Source organism: Acinonyx jubatus, chromosome C1 (assembly GCF_027475565.1).
Source record: "Acinonyx jubatus isolate Ajub_Pintada_27869175 chromosome C1, VMU_Ajub_asm_v1.0, whole genome shotgun sequence".
Classification (NCBI taxonomy): Eukaryota; Metazoa; Chordata; class Mammalia; order Carnivora; family Felidae; genus Acinonyx; species Acinonyx jubatus.
Window position 1 is genome coordinate 16,091,813 of NC_069381.1, and position 26,146 is coordinate 16,117,958.

At 55.8% G+C, this 26,146-nt stretch overlaps 2 protein-coding genes and 1 long non-coding RNA gene across 4 annotated transcripts in view; 2 read left to right on the plus strand and 1 right to left on the minus strand.

Moving 5' to 3' along the window:
• Positions 1–2,718, plus strand: part of LOC106977605 (chymotrypsin-like elastase family member 3B) — a 127,687-nt gene extending 124,969 nt beyond the window's left edge. Inside the window, exon 6 of the mRNA XM_053208659.1 lies at positions 2,438–2,718. Coding sequence (XP_053064634.1) covers positions 2,438–2,703 — 266 coding nt within the window. The 3' untranslated portion in view covers positions 2,704–2,718. The remainder of the gene's footprint in view (positions 1–2,437) is intronic.
• WNT4 (Wnt family member 4) overlaps positions 1–5,898 on the minus strand; it is a 28,881-nt gene extending 22,983 nt beyond the window's left edge. Inside the window, exon 1 of one of the 2 annotated variants that reach the window (XM_053208650.1) lies at positions 5,739–5,898. In XM_053208650.1, the coding sequence (XP_053064625.1) occupies positions 5,739–5,815 (77 nt within the window). In that variant the 5' untranslated portion in view covers positions 5,816–5,898. The remainder of the gene's footprint in view (positions 1–5,738) is intronic. The other variant, XM_027060135.2, reaches the window with a different exon arrangement.
• Positions 5,899–6,193: 295 nt separating this feature from the next.
• Positions 6,194–7,622, plus strand: LOC113599492 (uncharacterized). Its single transcript, XR_003420361.2, has 3 exons — positions 6,194–6,843; positions 7,019–7,147; positions 7,379–7,622. It is a non-coding gene; the product is annotated as an uncharacterized LOC113599492 (long non-coding RNA).
• The last annotated feature ends 18,524 nt before the right edge of the window (positions 7,623–26,146 follow it).

Sequence of the window (26,146 nt, forward strand, 5' to 3'; positions counted from 1 at the left end):
CCTTGTGAGCTGTGAGCTGCTAGCTGTTGGGAGGTTCCTTCCCTCCTTGAGCACATGCCTCCCTCCTCCTACCCACCTTCCTCCCCTCTCTGCTCAGACCAGGTCCCCTCCACGGTGGGGTTTGTGACTTGGTCAGGGGAACTTTTAGAACGTAGTTGGGTTTAAAGTTTGCCAGGAGATGGGGGAGGTGGGGAGGGGCTTGGATGGGGAAAGGGGGAGCTGGTGGGGGTCACAGCAGGGAGCGAGCCTTCCCCTGGGTTTGGCTGGATCACAGAAGACGCAGTTCAGGACTCAGAGATAAAACCTGGCAACTCCTGAGGCCATCTGGACCGCAACCATGGGGTCGCGGCTTTGCCTTCCAGCTGAGTTTGCTGAGCAAACGGCAGCGGCTCTGGCAAGCTGGTTTGCAGTGGGGGTGACTGGAGGGGCCGGAGGGGCAGCTGTCACCCCCGTCTGCGGCTCCCTGGCCAACCCTGTGCCCAGTTGGCTCAGGCCAAGCCCTTCTTCCCAGAGGGAAGAACAAGAAAAGGAGGCTTGTCGTAAATGCTCAGCTTTGCAAACGCACCCACAGGGCCCGAGTTGGGCGAGTTTCAACAGGTTTGGGGAACACTGTCTTGTCAGATGCTTGCTGAGTTGCTCAATTGCTAATCCCAGGCTGAGGGAAGAAAGTCAAGCCATAGCAGACAGCTGGGTGATGACTGCCGCCTGAGTAAACCCCTCAGGCAGAGCCTGGTCTTCGGGCTCTGCCACGGAGGGTGAGGGAGAGAAAGGGCTTAGGCAGGATCTGGGGGGGGGGGGGGGGGAGGTGCACCCTGGCAGGGGAGCTACGGGGGCCAGAGTAGCAGATCTGCTGGGTGACAGACAGCCACACTCCCTGACACTCACGTTGGCCCATCTTAGCATCACCTGAGACTCAGGGGGTTACAGTGGAGCTTCCCTCCTACTCGAGGTCTCTAAGATCGGGCACCATTTGACAAAAACTTACAGCCCTCTGGAGCGAACAAGCCTTTTCCCCTTTTCACCCATCAGATATTGACTGAGCACCTAAGCACACTTGACATTCAGGTTTTATAACCTCGTAGAAGTACAAAGCCACCCTACTGGACTGTAGTTACATACAGTACGAAACTGTCCTATAGGCAGGGGGATAAAAGCCAGGAGATGGGGACATGCGAGAGCACGTCAAGCTCAAGTCCTGATTCTGATTTGCAGAATGTCCTTGGGGAAGCAGCTGCACCTCTGGGCCTCTGAAGCGAGATTGAAAAGAATACAGACCCCTTGTTCCAAAAGTGGGAAGGGAGAGGTTACACGGTTCTAATAGGGTCATGGGTGTGAAAGTGCTTCATAAACCACTGATTTTCAATGGGGGGTAATCTTGCCCCCCAAGGGGACATTTGGCCATGTCTAGAGCACCTGGGGATATGCTACTGGCATCTAGTAGGAGAAGCCAGGGATGCTGCTGAACATCATACAACGCACAAGACGGGCCCAAAATATCAACGGTGCAGTTTGGGAAATCCTGGCATAAACTATAAAGGGCTGTGGATGCGTGAGTGATTGATGGGACACCCAGAGTCAGGGGAGGAGCACCAAGGAGGGGGGTTTACTATCTAGAAGGGAGGGAGGGATCCTTTATAGCTGGGGATCGGGAGGCTCTTCCTGGGGGAGATGTGCCACACACCTTCACCTGTGGGACTGGCTCTGCCCACACCTGGCCCAGTGAGTTGCACCCAGAGGGTCAGGCCTCAGTCTGCTCATGGTCAAGGAGGTCACCGGCTGTGGCCCCCCTTGCTGGGCAAATAGGCACACGGGAGCTTGGACCAGAGATGCACACCTGTGGGGAGTCAGATGCAGTGAGGGTGAGATGCTTCCCCCAGCCGCCCTGAAGGGCGCTCCCAGACACAACTCCTCTGGCCACCAGGATTTGCCTGTGAGCCGGGCCGGACCTCCCTGGCTTTGTGAGGCTCTTGCAGGAGCCCTGGTTGAAGAGCAGGGAGGCGGCAGCCGATGAGCCTACCTGTGTGACCTGTGTAAGAGCACAGGATCCCGACAGAGCAGTCTGGGGTAAACAGGGCTTGCGAGCAGCAGGCTGAAGGCTCATTCTCTCCATCGTCCCTATAAACAAGGACACGACTCCCCCATCGCACCAACAGCCGCCCTCCACCTCCAGCAGCAGCCATGCCGGCCATTCCCAGCGCAAGCGTGCCTGGCACTGCGCTCGGTGTGCTATGTGCACGAGCTCACACTTGCCTCACTACTGTCCAAGAGTGGGTGCCACTTATATACAGATGAGGAACTTGAGGTTAAGTAACCTGTCTGTCGTCACTCAGCCGCTCAGCGGCAGACCTGGGATGGACCTGCGGGCTGTCTTGGAGACCTGGTTCTTAGCCACTCTGTTGGACTATCTCTGAGTGTGGAACGGCCCCCCCACCCTCATCTGGTGGGCCTCTGCTGGGGCCCCAGCCCGGTGCACCACTGCCCTTTCTTCAGGAAATCCACAATAACGAAGCCCTCGCCAAGCTATTCCCTGACTCTTCCCAGTACTTTCATTTGGAGTTCAGAGCTATCCGGGACTGTGGCCCAGAGGGCAGGAGAGGCCCACCCAGAACCAGCCAGCTTGGGAGGCAGAGCCGGGACTGGAACCCCGGACTCTCAACTCCCAGCACGCCCAGTGTCAGAGGGAACTTTCAGGGCCGTTTCTGAGCCCATCTTTCAGAGACAGAGCCAGGCCTTTCGCCGACGGACTGTTTTCATCTATCCATCCCTCCCTCGGTGGTGGGAGCTGCCACAAGCTGCCGGCTCGCCCGGGGTGCCAGACATGAGTCTGATCGGCAGCTTTCAGCTTCTCTGGGCTTGCCCGGGCCTCAGGCTGGGGAGCCCTCCCAGCTCCAGGCTCCGTCCTGCCCGACAGCTGCACGCAGTGGGACACCTGGCCTCCCCGGCAGGCCACCGCCCTTCTGAGACAACAGACAGCATCGTCTCTCGCAACCGGCCAGCCAGCCGACCCTGGACTAAAGCCTGACTCCAGGTACTTGAACGGGAACGGACACCCAGGCTTTGCCCCTCTGAGAACATTGCCAGCCGCCCTCTGGGGACCAGACGTCCACCGTGACTCACACTTGAAAAAAATAGTGCCAGCCACCCTGCCTGGGTGGACATCTGCCTGCCCACAGCTCTTCCTTCTAAAGGCAGCTTTTGGGTCAGGTGCCCCTGCCATTTACTAACTAGGTGACTTTGGGCAGTGACCTCTGTGATCCCCAGTCTTCCCATCTGTGGAACGAGATTCAGATGTTATCAGGATTTAGATAATGCGCTGGGAGCTATCACAATACTGATTACTACTATTGTCGTGATTCTGCCACCTCCAGGCCAAGTCCCCTCTGTGACTGCTCCAGCTCGCACCGAACCTTTCCTCTGATGGCACTAGCATGCACGCTGCCCCACCCATTCGTGTTTTTGCTTCTGTCCCGTCTTTCTAGACCCCAAGGTCCTTGGAGACCAGGCTGTGAGTGGGCTCAGTCCCTGTCTCAGGGATGGAGGTTGATAAATACAAGACGAATGACCCCGTCTTGGAATGTGCCCAGAGATCTCTTCTCCATCACTGCCCCTCTGGTTTGGTAGGGGTCCCGGGAAGCCCCTTATGCTTTCCGTCTTGGGCTGTGCAGAGACCCTTGGCTCAGAGCCCGGGGTGGAGCAGGAGCGAGCTGGGTCATCCAGAGACCTGCTTCGTGGCAACCTGAGCCATCACCACCGCAGAGAACAGGTTTGCCAACCTCTCTTCTCCCTCCAGGCCGCCCCTCCTCACCCCGCCCCCCTCGCGGGAGTTGTTGGAATTCCCCCATGGTTTTGCGCGACCCAAAGCTGGGACTGCCTCCCTGGCTGGGATTTTGGGTTTGGACGTGGCTGAGGGTGGCTGGTGACACCACCTGGGCCACACTGGCTCAACCTTGGGACGGCTTCAGCGAAGGGGTATGTCAAGGTCTGGGAAGCAGCACCTGGGTTCAGTTCTCTGAGTTTGGGCAAGCAGCTTCCCCTCCTGGGGCCTCAGTTTCCTCATCTGTAAAAGGAGCTCAAACACTGGATGCTCTTGAGGGACTTTTCCCTATGGATGCTGCTCTCTTCCCTGAAGGCCTGGGTCCGATTCTGGAACTGCCACTTTGTTGTCCTCCTCTTCGTAGCCCTTGGCATTGGTGGGCCAGCCCCAGTTCTTGTTCTTCTGATGCTCACGCTCACTTTGGAGACCCTGGCTCTGAACCCCTGCTTTCAAGGGTCAGCTCTGGGGACCCCAGAACCCCCCAGTTCCAAATCAGCTTCCCTCCTCCTCGTCTCTGCGACCTAGTCCCCACTCAGGAGGCTGGCCCGCGGGGGGGAACGGGAGGAGGTGAGAGTGCCCTGGTTCCTGTAGCTTTGCCACTGCCCCTGAAGTGTTAATCAAATTAAGTCTCCAAGAAAAACAAAAGCTGTGCAGCCACTTCGGGCTGCCTTGGAGTCGCTCGCTCTCCCAACAGCTGGGAGAATTCCACATCACCTCGGTCCCCCAAGCCCTGGGTGGCTCTGACCCCAACGAACACACTCCTTCCAGCCTGCAGGGCTCCGGCTGGCCGCAATGACCTCATAGCAACAGCCATTGGACACTCGGGGCAATTTCATGGGAGATATTTGTTCTTTAGTCTTGATGCAGAGGGAATTTTTTCCTCTCCCGCTGTCTCCATGGAAACCCCAGCTACACTGTTGGCCATCCCCCTTCCCACCTCATGCTTTTCAGATCAATATTGGAGCTTGGCTCCCCACTGGCTGCCCACAGCCGATGGGGGCAGAGCTCTGGGCAGAAGGAACTGGGGCCAGAGTTAAGCCTGGGGCCGGGGGAACCGTCACTGATGGGGGGATGAAGAAGGGCTCCGGAGTCTTCTCCCTTCCCTGTTCATCTACTCACCAAAGCTCATCCCTTTAGAACCCCCGCCTCCTCCACCTGAGACCCCTCAGTGAGCCCTCTGTCCCTTCCCAGGGAGTCACCTGAGCCAGGCCCAGCAACAGAGAAACAGGCCACCAGCGGTCACCCCCGGCCACCCTCCTCCTTAGGTAGAAACACAGAGAGGTGCTGGGCTGTTGTCTTCTTCAAGGGCTGGACAGAGTTTCTTCCTGCCCCAGGGAGGAAAAGGCCGGCCACCTGCAGCCACAGGCTCTCTGAGGCTGGGTGTCCCGGTCCCTTCCCTCTTTCTACCCCTGGCTCCCGCCCCCCAAGCAGAAACAGGTCCCTGCACGCCTCCAGCCCAGCCCGCAGCCCGGCGCAGCTCGGCGCGGGGAGCTCGCTCCTGGACTGCTCGGGATTAACCTGCTATTAGGACCCAGACTGCTACCCCGTAATGGGCTTCCCCGGCGACCTGTCAGCCGAGCCCGGTCTGCGCTAGGAGCCTGGCGCCCCACCCCGGCCGCCGCCCCGCGCTCGTACCCTCGCGCTCTCGGGCGCCCCAGGCCGCCTATGGGTGCGGATGCCGCCACCACCCCTGCCGCCTCTGGGCTGGGAGCCGCACCCGGGCAGGAGCGGTGCCCAGAGGGAGGCCCAGGCGGCGGCGGCGGCGGCGGCAGCGGAGAGGGCGAGCGAGCCTCGCGTCCCGCGGCCGAGACACCTGCCGGGCGCCCCCGCGCCCGCTGCCCCGCGCCGCCTGGCACCGGCCGCTGCCCCCGGGGCCTGCCCCGCCCCGCCCCGCCCGGCCCAGCCGGGTCCCGGCCCGACTTACAGCCAGTTGCTCGCGGCGGCCGAGAAGACAGCGAAGACCAGGAGGCGCAGCGAACGCAGGCACGAGCGGGGACTCATGGTGCCGCCTCGGGCGCCCGGCCCCGGGCAGCGGCTGCGGCCGCGGGGGGCCTCCCGTCGGGGCGGCAGGTGGGCGCCCCGCGGGCGGGCTGGGGCGCGGCGCCGGGGCGCGGGCCGGGGCGCGCGCGGCGGGGCTCTGCCTCCGTGCCTGCCGTCAGCCCTGCCGGCTGCTGCGCCCGCTGCCCGGCGCGGACCAGACTGTCAGCGCCGCCCCAGAGCCGGGATGCGGCGGCGGCGGCGGCGGCGGCGGCGGCGGCGGCGGCGGCGGAGGCGGGCGGGCGGGCGGCCGGGGGGGCGGGCCAGGGGCGGGCCGAGGATGGGGTTACCTGGGCGGGCCCAGCGGCCCGGGACACCCCCCCCGGGGGCGGGCCGGAGCGGCGGCGGCGGCGGCCGCCCTGGCCCGCGGGACTGGGCTTCTGCGGGGGCCTCCCGGCCGGGCGCCCCCGGAGGACTTAGGGCCGGAGCCCGCTCCGGGCACGGCTGGCTGCGCGCCGCCTAGCGCGGCCGGGCTAGAGGCGCGGCGACCCAGCTGCCCGGTCCCAGCCCCGGCCTTGGGGACAGGCGGGCACAGCTCCCCCAGCCCGCCGCTTCGGGCACTGCAGCACCGCCCTGGCCGCCCCGCCTCGCCCCCCGCCGGCGCCTCGGAGCCCGACCCCAGCCCGAGCGCGGCGGACCGACCCGAGCGCGGCGGCCCCTGGCGCGCACCCAGCCGCTTGCGCTCCGGGCGCCCGGGGCTGCGCACCCGGGAGTCCGGAGCCACCCGGCCGCCCCCCGCCAGGCCCCTCCCCGCCTCCCGGCCGGCTCGTCCTCTGGCCCAGCCTTTCCCTGGCGCTCACCTCCCTCCAGCCTTCCGGGAGCTGGACGGGGCCTCTCGAGCTTCGGGCAGCTTGCGACAGTGGCCGGAGACTGCGGGAATCCGAAACCTCGTTTCTGGCTAGCCTCAAGTTCTGGGCGCGCCCTAAGCGGCAGGGTCTTGACCAAGCCCCTTAACCTCTGTGGGCCTCTGTTTTCTCACCCGAGAAAGAAGGGTGAGAGAGAAGATCGTGAGAGAAGAAGAGCTGGAGACTGCGAGGATAGGAGAAACTCGGGTGGGGGTGGGGGTGGGGGTGGGGGTGGGTGTCTCTCTTTAGCACACTCGCCAAGTCTTGCTTTGCGCTTTGGTTTTCTGTGCGCTTGTTTGATTCATCCTCTCCTATCTGGCAGATTCAGACAGCTCAGTGCCCGGCACAGCGTGGGTGGCTGAAGCGTTGGTGGAATGAATGAATGAAGGGGCATGGGCTGCAGCCTGTACCTTGCTGGGGCAGAGTGCTCAGTTCCACAGCACGCTAACTCGTAAGCCTTACTCGCCCATCTCTAGCTCATGCCCTCTCTAGGTCTCGCATCTGATTCTGTGTCCCTCACCCTGCCTCAGCTTGCGTCCCACGGTTACTGAGAGCTGGGGGGACTTCTTGTCTAAATGGGAGAACCAAGGCCCAGAGAAAAATCACATCGCTAGGAGCTGGGGACAGAGCCACAGACCAGGCCTACGCCCTCCCCTCTGACCCTGTGCTCTTACTGTTTTAGGAGCGTGAGGCTTGCTGTCACGTGGATGGTCCTGTTTGGATGCTGGGACCGGTGCCCTCCACTCCATGGAGTCTCTGGGGCTCAGCACGAGGACGGGCTCGGTAAACATTTGGTGCTGAGAGTAGGCAGAAGGTGGCAGGGATTTGTGGGGCTGAGCAGGAGTACAGATGAAGGCTCACGTACCATATGTCTAAATATTTGCAAGTTATAAATCAAGCTAACAAAATGTGGAATAAAATATGTCCTATTCTCCTACCTTGACAAGTACACTTCCCTAGCAACCTGGAAGGCCAGCTTTGAATGGAGAATTCTCAGACTCCTCGGACCCTGTGAGGGGCACGGTGGTGCAGGGAGAGGAGACCCCTTCTTTCCCACATCTGCCTTTGGTCTGCCCCGCACATGTGAACAGCTCAGCCTGCACGTGCAAGCCCAGGCCACACCTCCTCTCCCTGCAGAGAGCTGCTCCTTGGCCACCCCTCAGGCCCAGGGGGCTGGGCGTGCCTGTGGTGGGGGTCTGTCCTCAAGGGGTGGACCTGGGGAAGAGACCCACCCAGGTGCTGGAGTGGGCTTGGGGCTGTCTGGGCAGGGAATCCCAGAGGCCTGGGTACCTAGAGTATGATCTAGAGAAGGGGGCACAGGCTCCAAGTGGGCATATTCTTTGGGCCCCTGATCTCTTCTCCCTGTGATGAGAGCTTGGCCGGAGGACCAGAGTTTCAGGGTCCCCAGGGCAGGATCCACTCTTACCTAAGGGCGGAACTGAATTACTGAACCATTTTGAGCCAACAGAAGTGCTTCCTGAAGTCTCAGCGTGGTAGGGTGGGAAATAGGAATAAGTAATTATTGCTGGGGTGCCGGGGGGGCTCAGTCGGTTAAGTGTCTGCCTCTTGATCTCCGCTCAGGTCGTGATCTCACGATTCGTGAGACTGAGCCTTGTGTCAGTCTCTGTGCTGAGGGCACAGAGCCTGCTTGGGATTTTCTCTCTCTCCCTCTTTCTCTGCCCGTTACCTGCACACACACACACACTCTCTCTCTCAAATAAATAAACATTAAAAAAGAATAATTATTGTTCTATAAACAGCAACAGACAAACTATTTTAGGGTGGTCATATGTGTTCCTTCCAAACCCAGACATTTTTAAGAGTGCTCAAGACTCTAACAGGAAGCAGGACCGTGCCTGGCAAACTAGAATGCCTTGTTCTGCTAAAATGTTGAGTGCTCATCTACCTCATCTTTCTAAGTGCTTTACATGGTGTCACTTGTTCAATCCTTAGAGCAAATCTAGGAAGTAGGTGCTGCTATTTCCCCATTTTACAGGTGAGGAAATGGCAGTTAGAGAAGTAAATGACCTGCCCAAGGAAAGTGGCGGACCCAGGGCTCCAGAGCCATGTCGTGTGCCTGGGCTCAGGTGTTTGGGCTTGAGTCTCTGTCCTGCAGCGCATGCCCCCTGACCATTGGGGGAGTGGCTGGCACCCCCCAGTGTCTGTGTCTGTCAGGTGGGGACAACATTACCCGCCTCACCTTCTCCTGGGGCTGCCGGGAGACGCGCACGAAGCAGTGAGTATGAGTCCTAGGAGCTGGAAGGAGCTGAGCCGGGGAGGGTGGGAACGGAGGCCCGTGGCCAGAAAGGCCCGCCCTGACTGTGATAAGGGAGAGGAGGAGTCCTCTGGTCTGAGTCAGTGGAAAGTCTTAATGTGAAAGTCTCTTTGAGGAAATGCTCTTCTAAGAACAGCCCAGTGGTGAGGACTTACATACAAGTGACTGAGAAAGTTCAATCATCAATATGGCTCTTTCATGTATAATCGCACGTGATGATAATAGTGAACATGTATCTGGTGCTTCTGATATGACAGCCACTGTGCCACAGAGGCTTTGCTTATAGTAGTAACTCATTTAATTGTGGCCACAGCCTTGGATGTAGAAACCGCTATTCCCATTTATGGGTGGTGAGGCCCAGGGGCTGCCGAAAGTGCTTTAAGATGTATCAACAACCCTATGACGGAGGCACTCTTGTGTTACCTATGGAGAAACCGAGGCACAGAGGGATCCGACGGACTCCCTACAGTTCCACGGTTAGGAAGTGGCGCAGCCAGGGTTTGGACCCAGGTGATCTGGGGATGGAATCACCCACTGACTACACCTTAGGCGTTTCCTTTTCTTTGGTTGAAGAGAACAATTCTTTAACTCTCCATGTGGTCCGGTTTTGGAGTGAGTTGTCTTTCCTTACTAGAAAATTCACCAAGGAAGGGAAACCTGGCCAAGTTTTTAATCAGGAAGAATCACATACAGCACGTCTAAAGTATTGCCAGGTCTGGGTGAATGGGTCTGGCTGTTCTCCAGCCCGATCTTAGAAGCATCCAGTAACAGAGTGTCTGGTCAACAGGTGAGTAGGATTTCCAGTCCAGCTCCCCAGATTTTCGAGGTGGAAAAACTGAGGGCCTCGTCTTGGGGTCTAGCACATTTTTAAACCTATGCATGCATTGATCAGGGAGGTAAAAAGCAGAGGGTTCCTCTGCTGACCCCATGGCCTGCACCAGCTCGAGCTTGGCTAGACGGGTCTACACAGCTGTCTCCTCTGAGCTGTCCACATGGTGCCCTGACCAAGAAGGGGCAGGATACCTGATCAGTCTCAGCCAGCCACGCGCGTTTGTGGGGCCCCCGGCACCTTCCTGCCCCTCTCTGGGCCTGCCATTTGCTCCCTAAATTCCCTTCTAGGAATCTAGAGAGGGGGTAAAATGGACCGTCAGGTTCCCGGGAAGCCTGTATGTGCTCCCAGCCCTGCCAGATCTCTTCCCCAATCCGAGCCTCAGTTTCTTCATCTGTGCAGTGGGAGTCATAAGAGATCCTGTGAAGAATCAATGGGACGTGTGTGAGGAATTCTAAGCCTGGGGCTCAGCTTCGCTGAGTGTCGAGTAAGGCGATTCATCCTGCTCCCTGGTTTAAGCCCAAAGACACACTCGAATGATCTGCAGGTGTTTTGCTTGGTCCGCCACTGGGACCAAGTGTATGTAATCTGTTGACAACATGTCGGGATTGGGAGGTTTGATAGATTGGGATCCCCAGCTTCTCTTGAAAAGTGGGGAGGTTTGGCAACGGGGGTACCCACATTCTCTGGTGAAGAAGGGTGACCTCTGTACATCTTTAATGGCTCATTCATGTCCCTGCAACCCCCTACGTAGTGCATTGAATCCTTATTAAGTTAACACCCTTATTTGGCCAGCGAGGAAATAGAGGCTCAAGAGAGTTGGGATGAGTTACCAAGGTCACGGTGTTAGACGATGATACAGCCAGGACTCCCAGTGAGGACCTCTGTCACTTTCCTCTTTTGGGGCTCTCTTTCCACCCCAGCCAAGCTCTGGGTCTATGGAGAAACCCTAGTTATGACCTGATAGAAGGACTTAGGCATGTGGTGTCAATGCCTATGCGTCCCACCCTTTATCTTCAGACCCCCGGGGCTGTGGAGTTAGGGTCGGGGTCCAGGAATCAATGTGCACACCTAAAATTCTGGGAATAAACCTCTCTTGCCTACATATAAGATGATCGTAGCTTAACATTTTTATTTATTATGAAAATGTTCAAATATATACAATGGAAGAAAGTAATAGTATAGTAAACCCCCAGGTATGCATCATCCAGATTCAACAATTACCAAAACTTGGTTCCATTTGCTTCATCTACTCTTTTTTTGTTTCTCTTTTTCTTTACTGAGTTATTTCAAAACACATTGCAGCTATCTTGTCGCGTCACCTGAACACCTCAGTGTAGGTCTCTAAAGCCAGCGGCGTGCTGGGGCCGGCTGGTTCTGGCTGCTCAGAGCCGATCGTGGGCATCTCTTTTCAATTCCGCGTGCCGTGATGTCATGCCGGTAGCCTGAAATCTGCCACGTGGGAGATCTACACCCCAGAAATCAGCAAACACTACAAAACAGGGCTCCCCTACAGTTATCCACCCCAGAGAGTCGGCGGTTCAACATTTATCAGTGCGCCGCTGTTGGAAACACATGGACGTTTAAAAAAAAAATTTTATGTTTATTTTTCAGAGAGACAGAGACAGAGACAGAGAAAGAGAATGAGTGGGAGGGGGCAGAGAGCGAGGGAGATAGAGAATCCAGAGCAGGCTCCATACTGTCAATGCAAAGCCCAACGTGGGGCTCGAACCCACAAACCGTGAGATCATGACCTGGGCTGAAGTCTGACGCTCCACCCAGGCGCCCCTCACGTGGACCTTTTCTTACATAACCACTGTGTGATCATCTCAACTACTGAAATTAATGTTTCCATTCTAATCAAATGTCTATGACAGTTTCAAAGTTGTCTGTTTACAGATGGTTTGTCTCCTCAGGACTCAGACAAGATCCGCCTCTGACATTTGGTTGTTATGTCTCTTAATTTTTTTAAAATCTAGAGTCTATCCCTCCATGCCCACCTGGGGCTTTTTTGTGCCCGTGATTACTGGCCACAGCAGGTTGGCCGCTCCGTTCTGTTGGCTGTATGTTTGTCAGCTGATGTGTTCCTCTTTCCCTTATTTCCTGTCTCTAAAGTCTGAATAGGTTCCGTTCAACTTTTGATGTGTTTGTTTGCTTGTTTGATAGAGGCGGGCCGGAAGGCTTCAGAGGTGGTGCTGCCTTGTATGTGTACCTTTTCAATGCCCGCAGATGATTTGCAATAAATGAGACACAAAGTCATTGAAAAGCATTTTTAAACTTATCACGGCCTTACCATCAACATATACTACAGGTATAGCCACCACGGAAAATCTTTTGCTAGAAGGAAGGGCCATCAAACTCAGGGAAGCTGGACCCCTCTGATTGGGCCTCACCAGTCTGGGCAGGTCTTTCTACATTCCGGTCCTTTGGGAGTTCATGCCACGATGCTGTCACTTGGATGGTCAGATGCCCCTACCTGGTGTCTACCCTCAGTCTGTCCTGCTTTCTCTGCCCGGAACCTTGGCATTTCTTCACCTCCCTTCTCTCAGATCTCTTCTAGCACGAGGAGAAAAACGAACCCAAATATCCTGTGGTTCTAGGTTCTGGATCCCATACTTGATGTGCTAATCATTTCACCCTGCGGTGGTTCGAAACTCTACCCCCAGCCCCAGGAGACGCTGTCTATCTCTTCTCCACCCCCCTGAGGGATGTGGGTCCTCACGGAACAGGGCCCGTGGCATCTGGCCTAGGGTCCCTCTGTGCACCCTGGCTCGCAGGTCCGGGGGCTTGTGCACTGACCGGCCTCAGGTTGTGGCTTTGGTCCCCGACAGGGCTCCTGCTCTTGCCTATCCTTCCAGCCCTTCCTGTCTGGATCGAATCCTGGAAGCTGGTCCCCCTCTACCTTTGTCCTCATGTCTCCTCCTGACTCCACTCACTGACTCGGCTTGGAGCTTGCTCCTTCCTTCCAGAAACGGACCTGTGGACACACACAGGGGCTGAGCATTCTGCTTGCATCTTGAAGATGGCTTGAGCTAAGAGGTTCCCTTTGGGAAGCGGAGCGGTGTCTGGGGAACACGGACGCATCTTATGTGCTATGCCTCACGCCAGGAGTTTGAGCCCGAGCCTGTGTTCAAGCCACCGTCAGGACCCAACCTAGGAAATGAGCTCTTCAGGCTGGCAAGGCCCTGTCAGACCATCCCTTACCCAGGCAGGAGGGTGGGCGGTGTGAACTTGACTTTTCCTCAGAGGTAATTTGTGTTACCTACATGCAAGGCCTCAGACACCTGTGATGCTGGAGTCTCAGAAAAAGAAAAAGCCTGACCTGTGAGAAAATATTCAAGGGAAGTAAGAAGAGGCATTCTGTTAAGTTCGTGGAAACAAGGATTTTGACCGGCAGTGAAGAATGACTGCATACGGCACCAGATTGCTCTTGAACGTTTATCTTCTTGACTTGTTTTTATCAGAACCTTCAAAGAATGGGTTGTTAAACTGCTTTAATAGAGGACTTAACTTTCTTTACATTCCCGGTTAGAACTAGTGATGTTAATTTGTTGTTAATTTCTCATGCTTATAGCCGAAATCCAAGGAGGACAAAGAAGGAAAATAATACAGGAAGCTCCCAGGGCTGTTTTCTGTCAGCAGCAACCTGCCCTCCTGTTGGGGAGGCACAAGCAAAGGCCCTGGGGTCAGCTAGCCTTGGGCTCTGACCCAGGTCTATCCCTCATTGGTCTTGTGCTTTTAGCAAATCTTCTCATCTGTCCCTGTGTCTCTGCTCCACCTCCCCTCTGGGCCTTTGCATGTGCTGTTTTCCCCTGCGGGGGCTTGGGGGGGGGTGGGTAGAAATGCACCTCAACCAGTCCTTTACTAAGCTAATTTCCTCAGGATTCAACTTACATATCACTTCCAAGAAGACTTCCTTGGGCTCCTGGTTACATATTGTCTGTCAGCCCTCTGGACTTTTTCTTTGAAGCACTATCAACCTAATCAAAATGATTATTAAAGAGTTATTTGTCAAATTGTGTGGTGTATCTCTTCCCATGATTTATCATCTCCAAGAGGATAAGGATCATGCTTTTTTTCACTGGTGTGTTCCCACCGCCACAGAGTGTTGGATAAAGAAATGAAGTGCAATTCTTCAAGCCTCAGTTTCTTCATCCAAAAAATGGGCCTATGACTATCTTTCTTTTGAATGGGAATAGATACATCTGACAAATATTAGTTTCTTTCCTATCCTTGCTCCTTGCAAAAGAAAAAAAAAAAAAAGAACAATTTAGAGGAAATAAATGTTATTTTGAATTGTTAAGCCTGAAAAACCCGTAACTTGGGGTGCCGGGCTGGCTTAGTCGGTTAAGCGTCCGACTTCGGCTCAGGTCGTGATCTCTCTGTTCTTGGGTTCGAGCCCCGCATCAGGCTCTGTGCTGACAGCTCTGAGCCTGGATCCTGCTTCGGATTCTGTGTCTCCCTCTCTCTGCCCCTCCTCCACTCTCACTCTGTTGGTCTGTCTGTCTCTCTCTCAAATAAATACACATTAAAAAAAAATTTTAAAAACCCCGTAACTTAAGAGAGTACACATAGCGTTGAAATTGTAATTGTGGAATGTTTGAGATGTGCCTGGTTTCTGCCGCATGAGGATGGACTAAATGACTCCCTTAGGGCCTGGGGTGGAGAAGCACGTTCTCCTGGGGATGAGAGAGCGGCTTTGCCTGGGGGTGCAGGGCCCAGGGCTGGGCCGAGGAGCCCAGCAGAGTTGTGGGGGTTCCATGCCACCCTGGGAGTGGCTTCTAAGCTTCCCTTGGACTCTGCAGGGGCAGATGGGATGGCCCAGAGCACACGTTCTCCTGCGCTGCTCAGAGGAGACTTCCTGGTGAAGGGGGGATACCTAAGTTCAGGCCTGAAAGGTTGGTCAGCTTAGCTTGGCGAGGGATGAGAGGAAAAATATTCTAGCCTAAGGGCACAGCGTCTGCATCAGCCTGGTGGTGAGGTGGCTGGGCACGTAGGAGGATGAGAGAGGTTCAGGGGGGTGGGTGGGCAGGGAAACAGGGGTGGGTGGGTCCCGTGACGAAGCTGGAGGAGGGCAGCAGGGGCCAGGGCAGTTCAGGGGATGCTGTGTGCACGTGTGTGCACGTGTGTATGCATGTATGCGCACGTGTATACGTCTGTGTGAGGGGGCAGCACCCTCGGCTTCCAGCCAGGAGCCATGCACACAGATGCCCGGCCGGCACCCGCACACATGCAGACACCCGGCACTGGAGTGTCAGAAACCCGCCAGGGCCAGAGCAGCTGCTTCTAAATCAAGGCCAAGGGCAGCCGAGGGGCCCGCTTGGGTTTGGTGGCTTTGCCGTATGGGCTGACGGGGGCTGGGGCTGAAGGGGGGCTCTCCATTAGGGATTCTAGGCCAGAATGAGCCTGGCTCGTTTGGGGAAGTTTATTTTGGAAGCTGGGATGATGCAAAATTAAGCGGGGAGGAAAAAATAGATGAGGCGGCGGTGAGGGTCTGTCTGTGGCTGGCGGGGCTGAAAGTGTCCCGCTAGAGGAGCGTTGTTGGGTAAACAGATGGGGGTGGCAGCTTTTCTGTATGTCCGCTATAAATATCCCACAGTTTGGCCGCCCCTGCTGGGGTTTCCTGGCATCGCGGGTGTGGAGATCAAGGTGCAGACACAGGGCACTTCCGGGAGCAGCAGAGGGCGGCCAGGGCACTGCTCAGATCTCAGTCCCCCGGGAGGCGGTGTGGGCACCGAGGTCTGAGGCTGAGGCCCTGGGCGGGGGCGGGAGGTGCTCCCTCACTGCTAACAGGCCGTGGATGTCTGGTGAGCCCCATTAGTCTATGAGCCTCGGTTTCCTCACCTGTGAGGTGTGGATGAGGATATGAGGCAAGGGGAGTGTCACTCCTGGCCCCGCGATGGGCTCCAGATACTCAGGAAATGCTCTGTCCATGGTCCAACCTCTTAGTTTCTGGGTGACCTGGGTGAGTTCTATCATCTCCCGGAGTCTCCATCCCATCAAAAATAGAGGGGAGGGGGCGTCTGGGAAGCCGAAAAGGAATTGTGGGAATGGACTGCAGCATGAGAGTATTTCAGAGCTAACTGCGGGCCAGGCTGGAGCCCTCCCACTGTCCCCTGCCGCCCCCGGGGACCTCTGTCATCTTTACAACACTGTAGCACTTCGTAATAATGGTGAGGGTGATGGTACCAGCCATGCCCACTGCTGGCCTGTGATGATCCAGGGACTTGGCAAACTAGGTTATCTAAACTCGTTGTGGCAGGTTATCTTCCCAGCCACCCCATCCTACAGATGAAGAACCCAAGGCCCAGAGGGAAGGGGTTGCCCACGAGCTCCTTCGTCCAGCCAATATGTATTCAGCGAAGATCAGCCCCGTGCCAGGGCCCAGTCTAGTTACTGGGGATTTAGTGGGTCCCTGTGTCCATGGATCTCACGGCCCAGTGAGGCGAACGGACTAACCATCAGTTAAGGAGGGATACGCAGGCAAGCATCTAGCATCTAGGATGGCCTGGGACCTCCCTTTCTCCTGAATCTTTAGTGGCTGTGTTCGGGCTCCTCCTAGGACCGAGAGATTGCTGTCACCTAGTCATCGGCAGCGCTGGCCTGGAAGGGGGCAGCTGCCTGCTGAAATGAATCAGGAACAAATCAATCGGTTCTCCAAAATATCGCCCGGGGGACTGAGATCTGAGCAGTGCCCTGGCCGCCCTCTGCTGCTCCCGGAGCCCAGTGAACTAGGCAGGGCAATGGTCACCCCCATTTTACAGATTAGGGAGCTGAAGTTCAGTGAGGTTAGGTGACTTTCCCAAGGACACTCAGCCAGGATGCGGTAGGGCAGGGCCTAGAACACAGGACTGCCCTACTTCGAAGCCTGTGCTTCCTCTGTAGATGGGGAAGGGCCCTGGGCCGTGGGAGAGAGATCTCAAGGGCCCTGACCTGCCCTACAGACCCACGTCAGCATGTCAAGCTCAGCAGTGGTGCTTCGGCCAAGAGAGGGGCAGGCATTTTACCCTTGCCTCTCATGTTCCACTATGAAGTCACCTGCCTGTAGTCTGCAGGTGGAGGGGACAGAGTTTCTGGACACCCAGCTCTGCCCTTTACAAGCTGGGCCCTGGGAAACCACTCATTATCCCTGAGCCTCAGTTTCTCTCTGTGAATGCAAGGGTTGGACTCGGTAGTCTCTAGAGAACATTTCAGCTCAGACACCCCATACTTCTCCAGGGTGCCCCGTGGCCTGTCCTTGGGCCCAAGAGGGCGTAGTTGGGAGCAAGAGTTTGACTGAGACAGGACCAGGCAAGACTTACGCTATAGCCCCCAGGGGGACTTGGGCTCATGCTGATTCCAAAGTGTCCACTCAGAGTGAGCAGGGCTGGGGAGATGAGGAGTGAACGTGTCCCCTTGGGCTCCGGGCACCCTGGATTGAGGAGGCGAAGCCAGGGCCTTTACTGTTTCCCCTCCCCACCCAGTCCCCATCCCACTGACTCTGGGACAGTGCTCCCAGGCTGCCAGAGGGAAGCACGGCACATGTGGCAGCATTAGGGTCGCAAATATCCAGGTTCTCCTCTTGCCAGATCCGTGGTGGGAATGCACTGCCCTCTCCCTTGAAGCTAGGGACAGCCACGTGACTGGCTCGGGCCAATGAAATGTGATGGCAATCAGCAACTGGCAGGGTGGTGGTGGCTTGGGCTCTGAGTGAGGACGTAGAGCAGAGTCCCCACCACCCCAGAGCATGCAGTGTGAACCAGAATTAAACCTTTGCTGTTCGAAGCCACTGAGGTTTGGGGGTTGTTTGTTACTGTGTCATAACCCAGTACATCCTGACTAGAGTGCAGGGCAGGTGGATGGGACAGCAAGAGAGACGGCAGCCTTGGGATTAACTAACCGGTCTTTCCTTCCTCCTTTTATTTTACATATGTTTATTTATCCATCCATCTGTCTGACCATCTGCCCATCCATATGCCATCCTTCTGTCTGTTCATCCATCCATCCATCCAACCATCCAACCATCCATCCATCCAACCATCCATCCATCCATCCATCCATCCAACCACACACCTCTCCATCCATCCATGCATCCATCCATCCATCCATCCATCCATCCATCCATCCAACCGTCCAACCGTCCATCCATCCATCCGTCCATCCCTCCAACCATCCATCCATCCAACCATCCAACCATCCATCCATCCAACCATCCATCCATCCATCCATCCATCCATCCATCCATCCATCCAACCGTCCAACCGTCCATCCGTCCATCCGTCCATCCCTCCAACCATCCATCCATCCATCCATCCATCCACTCATCTGTCCAACTACCATACATTCATCTATTCATCCATCTGTCCACCCAAAGATTCAAACATAGGTCGGTTTCACCATGAAGACCAACCTTCTCTGTTGTGCCAAGACGCTTCTTTGGAGAAGACACACCCTTCTATCTGCCCGAATTGTCTCTGTCCACAGAATCTGCTCAACTCTTCCTCTTCCAAGAAGCCTTCCCTGACCTGCTTCCAGCCATAGTCAGGATGTCCAGGGGGATACAAAGGCCCACGGAGCCCCGATCGCCATGGCTGGCCTATAGATGTATTGACCGAGTCACATTCTGGAGGCATAACTGTACTTCTCCCAGAGAGAACTGAGGCATCATGGGATTTGCTAGTAGTAGTGGTCTTGGGACCTTGATTGCCCCAAATGGCCCCAAGTTCACATATCCAGGGACCTTCATCCTTGGTAGGCCTCGTGTGCCCATTTTGGGCTTGGCAAACGTGATGACCCTAGAAACGTGCTCCCCAAATCTCAGGCCCACTCTGGGCTCCTCCAGAGTTCAGAGCAGCCTTGGGATCAACCTTGAAACCCAGGTCTTATTTTGCAAAAAAGGAGGAGGAGCCGTCGATGTAGGGGAAATTGGATTTTAGTGAAATTGTCAAGAGCCGGTTGGTTAGGGGAGCCAGTTAGGCCTCTGCTATTTCTTCTCGGGTCTCTCTGGCTGGTCTCGATGAAGTGCCGAGGGAGCAGAGACTGCCTTAGATGGCCTGGTAGCAAATGCCTGGACTTTGCAGGTAGGCCATGGGGTTCTGTGTGGTCACTGACTGAGCAGAAACATCACATCTCTGAGCCTCAGTTTTCACATCTGTAAAATGGGGATTTCCTCAGCTTAAAGGGTTGGTGCAGAACACGATGGGGTAGTGAAAATGTGTGCGGTACTGGGCGTAAAGTAGGTGTGCGGTAAATTGTAGTTACCACCAACAGTGGTATGCTGGGGCTGGACTGAACCTCGCTTACTAATGTACAGGGATTTGATGTCAGGCGTGAGGGTGGTGGTGATTATATTAAGTCCAGTCCCTGTTGTGGAGGAAGCTTAGCCTCTGGGTTAAACGTTGGGATCAGGATCAAGGGCACAATTCAATTTACATTTGTTAGGGAAAGGGAATTATTCTTTTCTAAAACTCCTACTGTGTGCCAGGTGCTGAGATGAGCAGAGTATGTGCATGATTCCTTGGGAGCCTTGCATAGGCTCTAAGAGGGATCATTAGCTCCATTCTACAGATGGTACAACTGAGGCTCAGAGAGGCCAAGGGATTGGTCAAGGTCATACAGCAAATAAAAGATGGAGCGCAAATTCTCCCCCAAGGGCCGACGGAAGGAGGCAGGAAGTGGGCCGGGGGGCCGCAGGTGGTAATGGCACTGGGGAGCTGGCAGCCTGCTCCCGGCACCTCATCTGTCCCCACAGGGCTCTTTTCTCTCTCTCAGCCCCTCACCAGGGCCACCACCACCTTCATTCTGGAGCGCACATCTCTCCCTCTTGTCAGGGCACAGAATCAGCCTGAGGACCCTGCACTTGATTTAGGCTGCAGTCCCCAGGCCCGGGAAGGGAGACCTGCCAACTGGCAGAGCCGGACCCAAGAACGTGGGCTCCGATCCCCTGCCCAGGGTCCCTCCCTCTGCAGAACTACCAGGAGGATCCCACTGCTCCGCTAGTTGGTTTCTATGGGAAATGGGAACCGACGATCTGAAATCAGAACCGTCCAGAACAATTTCGGACACACAGCACAACTCAACCGCACAGAGACTTCCTTCCTTCACTCTCTGTGTCAGGGACTAAGTGTTGCTTCTTCCAGGAGCAGGGACGCTGGACCATGCTTAACCCAAACGCCCAGCGCTCGTATCAGGTGCGGCAGCACCTGGGCAGGGTAGAGGCTTTGGAGCGCGAGGACATTCTGGCTTCCCTCCTTCCTCCTCCATCATGGCCTTCAGGAAGCTGACCAGAGCCCATGCACCAGGCCGGGCCTCCTCAGAAGACCGTTTCTGTGCCTTCCTGTTGCGGTTTGGACTTTGGAGAAATGCTCCGGCCTTGAACTCATCGAGGGCCGGCCCCATGTGAAGCTTGAAGTTTGTTCAGCCGTTTTGGGCTCCTGGTGGCGGGGAGCTCGGCCTTAAGCAAAGTCCAAGTTGACCGCAGGTTTCCAGGGCGACTCTGGAGTGGACAGGCCTACTTCGTTTGTGAAGGTTTTTCTCCAGGGGGAAGAAGCCTGGCCTTCTTTCCACCATCACCCTTGCTCTTTCTGGCCCCTCAAAGTAGGGAGGCCGACGGGACCAGGTAAGGGAGTGCCGTGGGGGTTAGGGTGCTGGGCGCACACACACCTGGCTTTGAATCCTTTTGGTCTCAGCTCAAATGCCACCTCCTCCAAGAGCCCTTCCCTGACCACTCTGCCCCTCACAGTATTTACCACTATCTCATCATCTGTTCATTTGTCTCACTCTCTGTCCCCATAAGATGTCGCCTTCATCACAGATTCGTCCTCAGTACCTAGAGCAGTGCCAGGGACACAGTAGGTACTCAAGAAAAGTTGGCTGAATAAATACAGGAAGGAGGTAGCTCCCTCCGACAGTGTTCTCAACTTCAAGGGGCATCAGAGCCCCAGGGCGCCTGCTGACTGATGCTGCCTTGGGGCCCTGCCGCAGAGAACCTGATTCAGTGGGTTTGGGGAAGGCAGGGTTCTGCAGCTGGTCCGGGGGCCACCCCTTGGGAGACACGGGCTCTGGAAGCCTGGGCCTCAATGGGGCCCAGAGCATGGCAGGGCTGGTGCTGAGCTGTGGGTTCGGCTCTCTGAACACCTGCCCCGGGGGTCTCGGGAGGGGGCCGGACAGCAGGAGGGGCCTTGGGGCCTCAGGTGCGGGTATCAGAAGGTGGACGCCGAGGGGAAGCCAGCCTCTCTCCCCACAGGCATTTGTATCATGGATCTCACCTTCTTATAATTCTTTGTTTAGTATCTGTTCCCTCTGCCAGACTGTAAGGGTCCGGAGGGAGGGGATCCAGTCAGTACCTAACTGCCCTGAGACTGAGGCAAGTGAGGCCCTGACCTTGACCCCGGGCCCTGTTCTGGTCCTCTTTGGCCTGCACTCCACCCCAGGGGTCACGGGGACGAGCGCACCCAGAGCTCAGACCTCACCCCCTCACAGTCTATCTTCCTTCCACATGCCGCTCACCCTGCCCTGTCCCGGAGGCCTGAGCCTGCTCCCAGGTCTATGCGGGGCCCCTTCCCTGGGCCGATGCTCCCGAGGTGGACGTCACCACAGGTGTGAGCACTGCCGGGCCCAGGCGGCCACGGAGCAGATGTTCGGGTTGCACGTGTGGGCTGGGGGTCCACGCGCGAAGCCCAGCGCGGGAGGAAACGGGGACAGGCCTGAGGGCTGCAGCCCTCGGTCTTGTCCTGGTCCCATTGCCAGGGCCCACGCGGGGCCTGGCGCCTGGCTCAGCCTTTCCTTCCTTCTCCCCCGGCCTCCCTGCTTCAGGGCTGCAGCCTCCTTAGAAAGCAAGCGGGGAACTGGGGGTGGAGGATGCAAATGCGTCATTTCCTCCCCATGTGTGCTCATCATTAGGGCCTGCCGCCGTGCCCAGGGCTGCCTCAAGTTTCCATGCCTAACCCTCAAGGTGTCCAGGGGGTTAGGTAATGTTTTCCCCAGCCTGTGACGCTCAGAGAGGTGAGGCGACTCATCCGAGGCCACACAGCTGGTAGAACACCCTCCGTCGGTGACTCCAAAGCCAGTGCTCCTAGGCTGGGGGAGCCTGTGTTTTAGGAAACAGCAAAACTCTGGGAGTCGGGTGGGTGCATGTGCTGACGCCGCAGGCCTGTTTCTAGAATGGTGAAGGGGTGGGGGGGGGGCGGCGGAGAAATGTGGGCATAGCTCCAGAGGGCACTGCACAGGTCAAGGACAGGCCCAGTCACACAGGAAGATGTCAGCAGGGTCGAAGGACACTCGGGGGCCCTTCAGGCCCTAAAGCCACCATCAGACCTCCCAGAGCCTCTGCAAATAAACACCAGTCAAATTAGTAAAAGGGGCTGGCTGGACTAGTGCAGCTCAACCCCCCGGGGCTCCCTCCCAGCCAGGTGACTAAAAGCAGGTGGTCCCTAGAGGCAGGACTCACCACTGGGTGAGACAGGGCTCTTGTAGCCTCGAGTCCCCTCAGGAAAGGGCTGAGCCCTCAGTGTCCCCTCGGGAAAGGGCCATGTCCCCGGCCTGGGCTCCTCAAGTCAGCGTTTAATCACGTGCCAGGCACCACGCTAACTTTGTTGTCACAACAGCCCAAAGAGGTGGTGACAGTTATTATCCTCATGCTGCATAAGGAGAAACCGAGGCTCAGAGGGATGAAGTGTTTTGCTTGAGGTCACGGAGCTGCAAGTGGCGGGGGTGGGGTTGGCCTCTTGTCTCTCTGACTCCAGAGCCTGAGGGCTTGTCCTCTCCCATCCACCCGGGGTTGGCCCGAAACCTTGGGCAGGGTGGCCAGAGGGACAGGAAGAGGTGAGATCTGACTCCCGCTCCCCCCTGGCTCCCAGACAGAGCAGAAGGGGAGTGTGTGGCCCGCCGGGGCTGCGGGGAGCTGGGGTTGGCGGGGAGCAGCGAGGGTAGGGAACTCAGCCTGGCAATGCCAGCTCTTTGCAGGAAGCACCTTCGCTTGCCTGGCTAGGCTGTGGGCAGAGGGCAGCTGTGTGGGATGCCCGCTGCCACAAGCCGGACATGGTTTCTAAGGGCAGAGGGTAAACAGTCGCTTTGGCTTCTTGGGTGTGCACCTGGGGTGACGGGTCAGCCCTGGAATATTCCGGGAAGTGGAGGAGAGCAACCAGAGGCCTTGGGTTCTCAGAGTGAGGAGGAAGGCGTGAGCTGGAGCACCCCAAAGGAGTCACAGCAGCGGGCCAGAGTCCCCTCTTCAGGGAGGAGGGAGGGTCCTGGAGTCAGGACATCAGGGAGGCTCATGCTTGGCCAAGCTGGCCGTGTCTGCGCGACGGGAGAGAAAGAGGGCACCGCGTGTCTCAGTAATCATTCCTCCTTTCTGGTCCCGTACCGTGGGCCGTCCACCTTCCAGTTCATTCACCACCCAACAAATAGTAAGCGAGCAGGCTCTGGGCTAGGCCTTGGGGTGCAGCGCCGAGTGCGACAAGCTCATCGCCCTCACCTCCACGGAACTTCAGTCTAGAAACGTTGTCCTGGCCTGCTCTCATCTGTTGTCTGTGAGGTGAAGGCAGTTCGGCAGAACACAACAGAGCACGGGAGTGGGGTGGGAGGACCACATGATAGGGAGGACTCTCAGGCACTGCAGGCTCCGGGGCAAAAGAACATCGTCAGGACCAGCTGCTGGCTCTCTCTCCTGGTTCCACTCTGGCTGGGGCTTCATTCGCGTCTGGGCGTTCTCCACGGGGGACTGAAGATGCCTGCCCCAACCAGCGTCCCCGTACTCCCCCTCTTCTATCAACACCCATATACCCAATCTTAATCTGGATTCACCTCTGGGATCATTAGATAAGGGAGAGGGATTGTTCTCCTGAGGGAGAGGCAAAAACAGTGTGCCCGTGACTCAGGAGACAGGTATTCAAAGGCAATCCAGCCAATACTAATGTAATTATAATTGTGACCTGGTGCCACAAAGAAGTACAGGGTGAGATCAGTAAGTGGGAGAGTCTGATCTGGTTGGAGAAATCAAGGAAGGCTTCCCTAAGGAAGTGGCCTTTGAATAGGGATTGGGTGCATAAGCAGGAGTTAACTGGCTAAGGATGGGGAAGAGAGTGCTGAGCAGAGGGAACAGTGCAGGTGTGAGTTTGGGCGGCCCCAGGGAGAGGGCAAAAGATGAAGGATAGGGTGGTGTGTTCTGCCCACATGGGTCTCTTTGTGCAGGTGATAGTAGGAATTTTGGAGTTTCCTTGAGAGCAACAGGAAGCCGCTGGAGAGTTGTAACTGGGGCTGGCATCATTGATTCTGTAATAGTGTCTCTGGCTGCACCATGGAGAACGGGTTGAAGGGGCCAGGGGACCAGTTGGTTGGCTACCCTAGTTGTCCAGGCAGGACACGATGGTGGCTTGAATGAGGAAAGTGACACAGGAAACAGAGACAGGTGCATGGGTTTGAAATACATTTTGGAAGTAAAATGAATAGAACTGGGTACCGGAGTGGATGGGGGTGGGGGGTGATGGGGAGAGAGAAACACCTGAAGGATGGTTTCCAGCTTTCTGGCTCGCACAGCAACCCACAGAGTGGGGAGTGAGGATTTCTGGCTCTCATTTAACAGCTCTGGAAGCCGAGGCTCTGAGGCAGGAGATGACTTACCCAAGGTCGTACAGCATGTGGGTGGCCGAGCCCAGATTCCAACCCGGGTCTGTCTGTCATCAAAGCCCATGTTCTTGCAGGAGACATGAACAGACACTTCTCAAAGAAGACATCCAGAAGGCCAACAGACACACGAGAAGATGCTCAACGTCACTCATCGTCAGGGAAAAACAAATCACAACCACAAGGAGATACCACCTTGCACCTGTCAGAATGGCCAAGATCAAAACCTTAAGAAACAACAAGAGTTGGCGAGGATGTGGAGAAAAAGGAACACTCACGCACTGCTGGTGGGAACGCAAACTGGTGCAGCCTCTCTGGAAAACGGTATGGAGTTTCCTTAAAAAATTAAAAATAGAGGGGCGCCTGGGTGGCTCAGTCGGTTAAGTGTCTGACTTCAGCTCAGGTCACGATCTCACGGTCCGTGAGTTCAAGCCCCACGTCGGGCTCTGGGCTGATGATGGCCCAGAGCCTGGAGCCTGCTTCCAATTCTGTGTCTCCCTCTCTCTCTGACCCTCCCCCGTTCATGCTCTGCCTCTCTCTGTCTCAAAAATAAATAAACGTTAAAAAAAAATTTTTTTTTTTAAAATTAAAAATAGAACTACCCTATGTTCCAATAATCATACTACTGGGTATTACCCAAAGAATATGAAAACACTAATTCAAATGGGTACATGCACCCCCCCATGTTTATTGCCGCATTATTTACAATAGCTAAATTATGGAAGCAGCCCAGTGATCGATGTATGAAGAAAAAAGATGAGGCATATATACACAATGGGATAGTATTCAGCCATTATAAAGAATGAAATCTTGCTGTTTGCAATGGTGTGGATGGAGCTAGAAAGTAATATGCTAAGCAAAATAAGTCAGGCAGAGAAAGACAAATATCACAGTGATCTCAGTCATATGTGGAATTTAAGAAGCAAAACAAACGAACAAAGAGGGGAAAAAAGAGACCAAAAAGCAGACTCTTAACTTGAGAGAACAAACTGGTGGTTACCAGCAGGGAGGTGGGTGGGGAGGTGGGGGAAACAGGTGAAGGGGATTAACCGTACACTTCTTCTGATGAGCACCGAGTACTGTGTGGGCGTGTTGAATCACTATGTTGTACACCTGAAGCAGATATAACACTGTGTTAACTATAATGGAATCTAAAAAAAATAATAACCCCATGTTCTTCTTCTCCATGATTCTCTCTCTGCCATTAAGGTCTCTTCTATTAAGGCTTTGAGAAACGAGTGGCAGATTTAGAGAAGCTTGGGGAACCCAAGCTCCCCTGCTAAGGGAACACCCACAATGAGTTGCTTGAGGGTTCTAGAAAGCCCACAGCCAAGAGCCCAAGTCAGAGGGCTGGTCAGAGAACAGCCTAGGGGAGGGTGACTCAGGAAGGACACTAGCCTCTTTTACCTATAAAGAAAGGGTGTGTGTGTGTGTGTGTGTGTGTTTAGCCTGGGGAATCTCAGTGTCTCAGGACAAGCAAAGAATCTTGAGTCAGGCCTGGAGGTTCAATCTTGGCCCCGTGACTTCTGAGCTCTCTCTCAAACACTCAGTTTCCTTGCTTGTAAACTGATGTCTACAATCCCTAACTTGTAGGGTGATTCCAAGACTGAGACGAAGCCATGGAACTGAGAAGGGGTCCGTAAATCGTAGCTGTTAAAATTCTTCTATGCTAACCTTGGGGTTTGAGTAGTACTGAGAGAGTCAAGCAGGCTTCCCTGTCTGGGATTCTAGGCTGGGAATTCCCA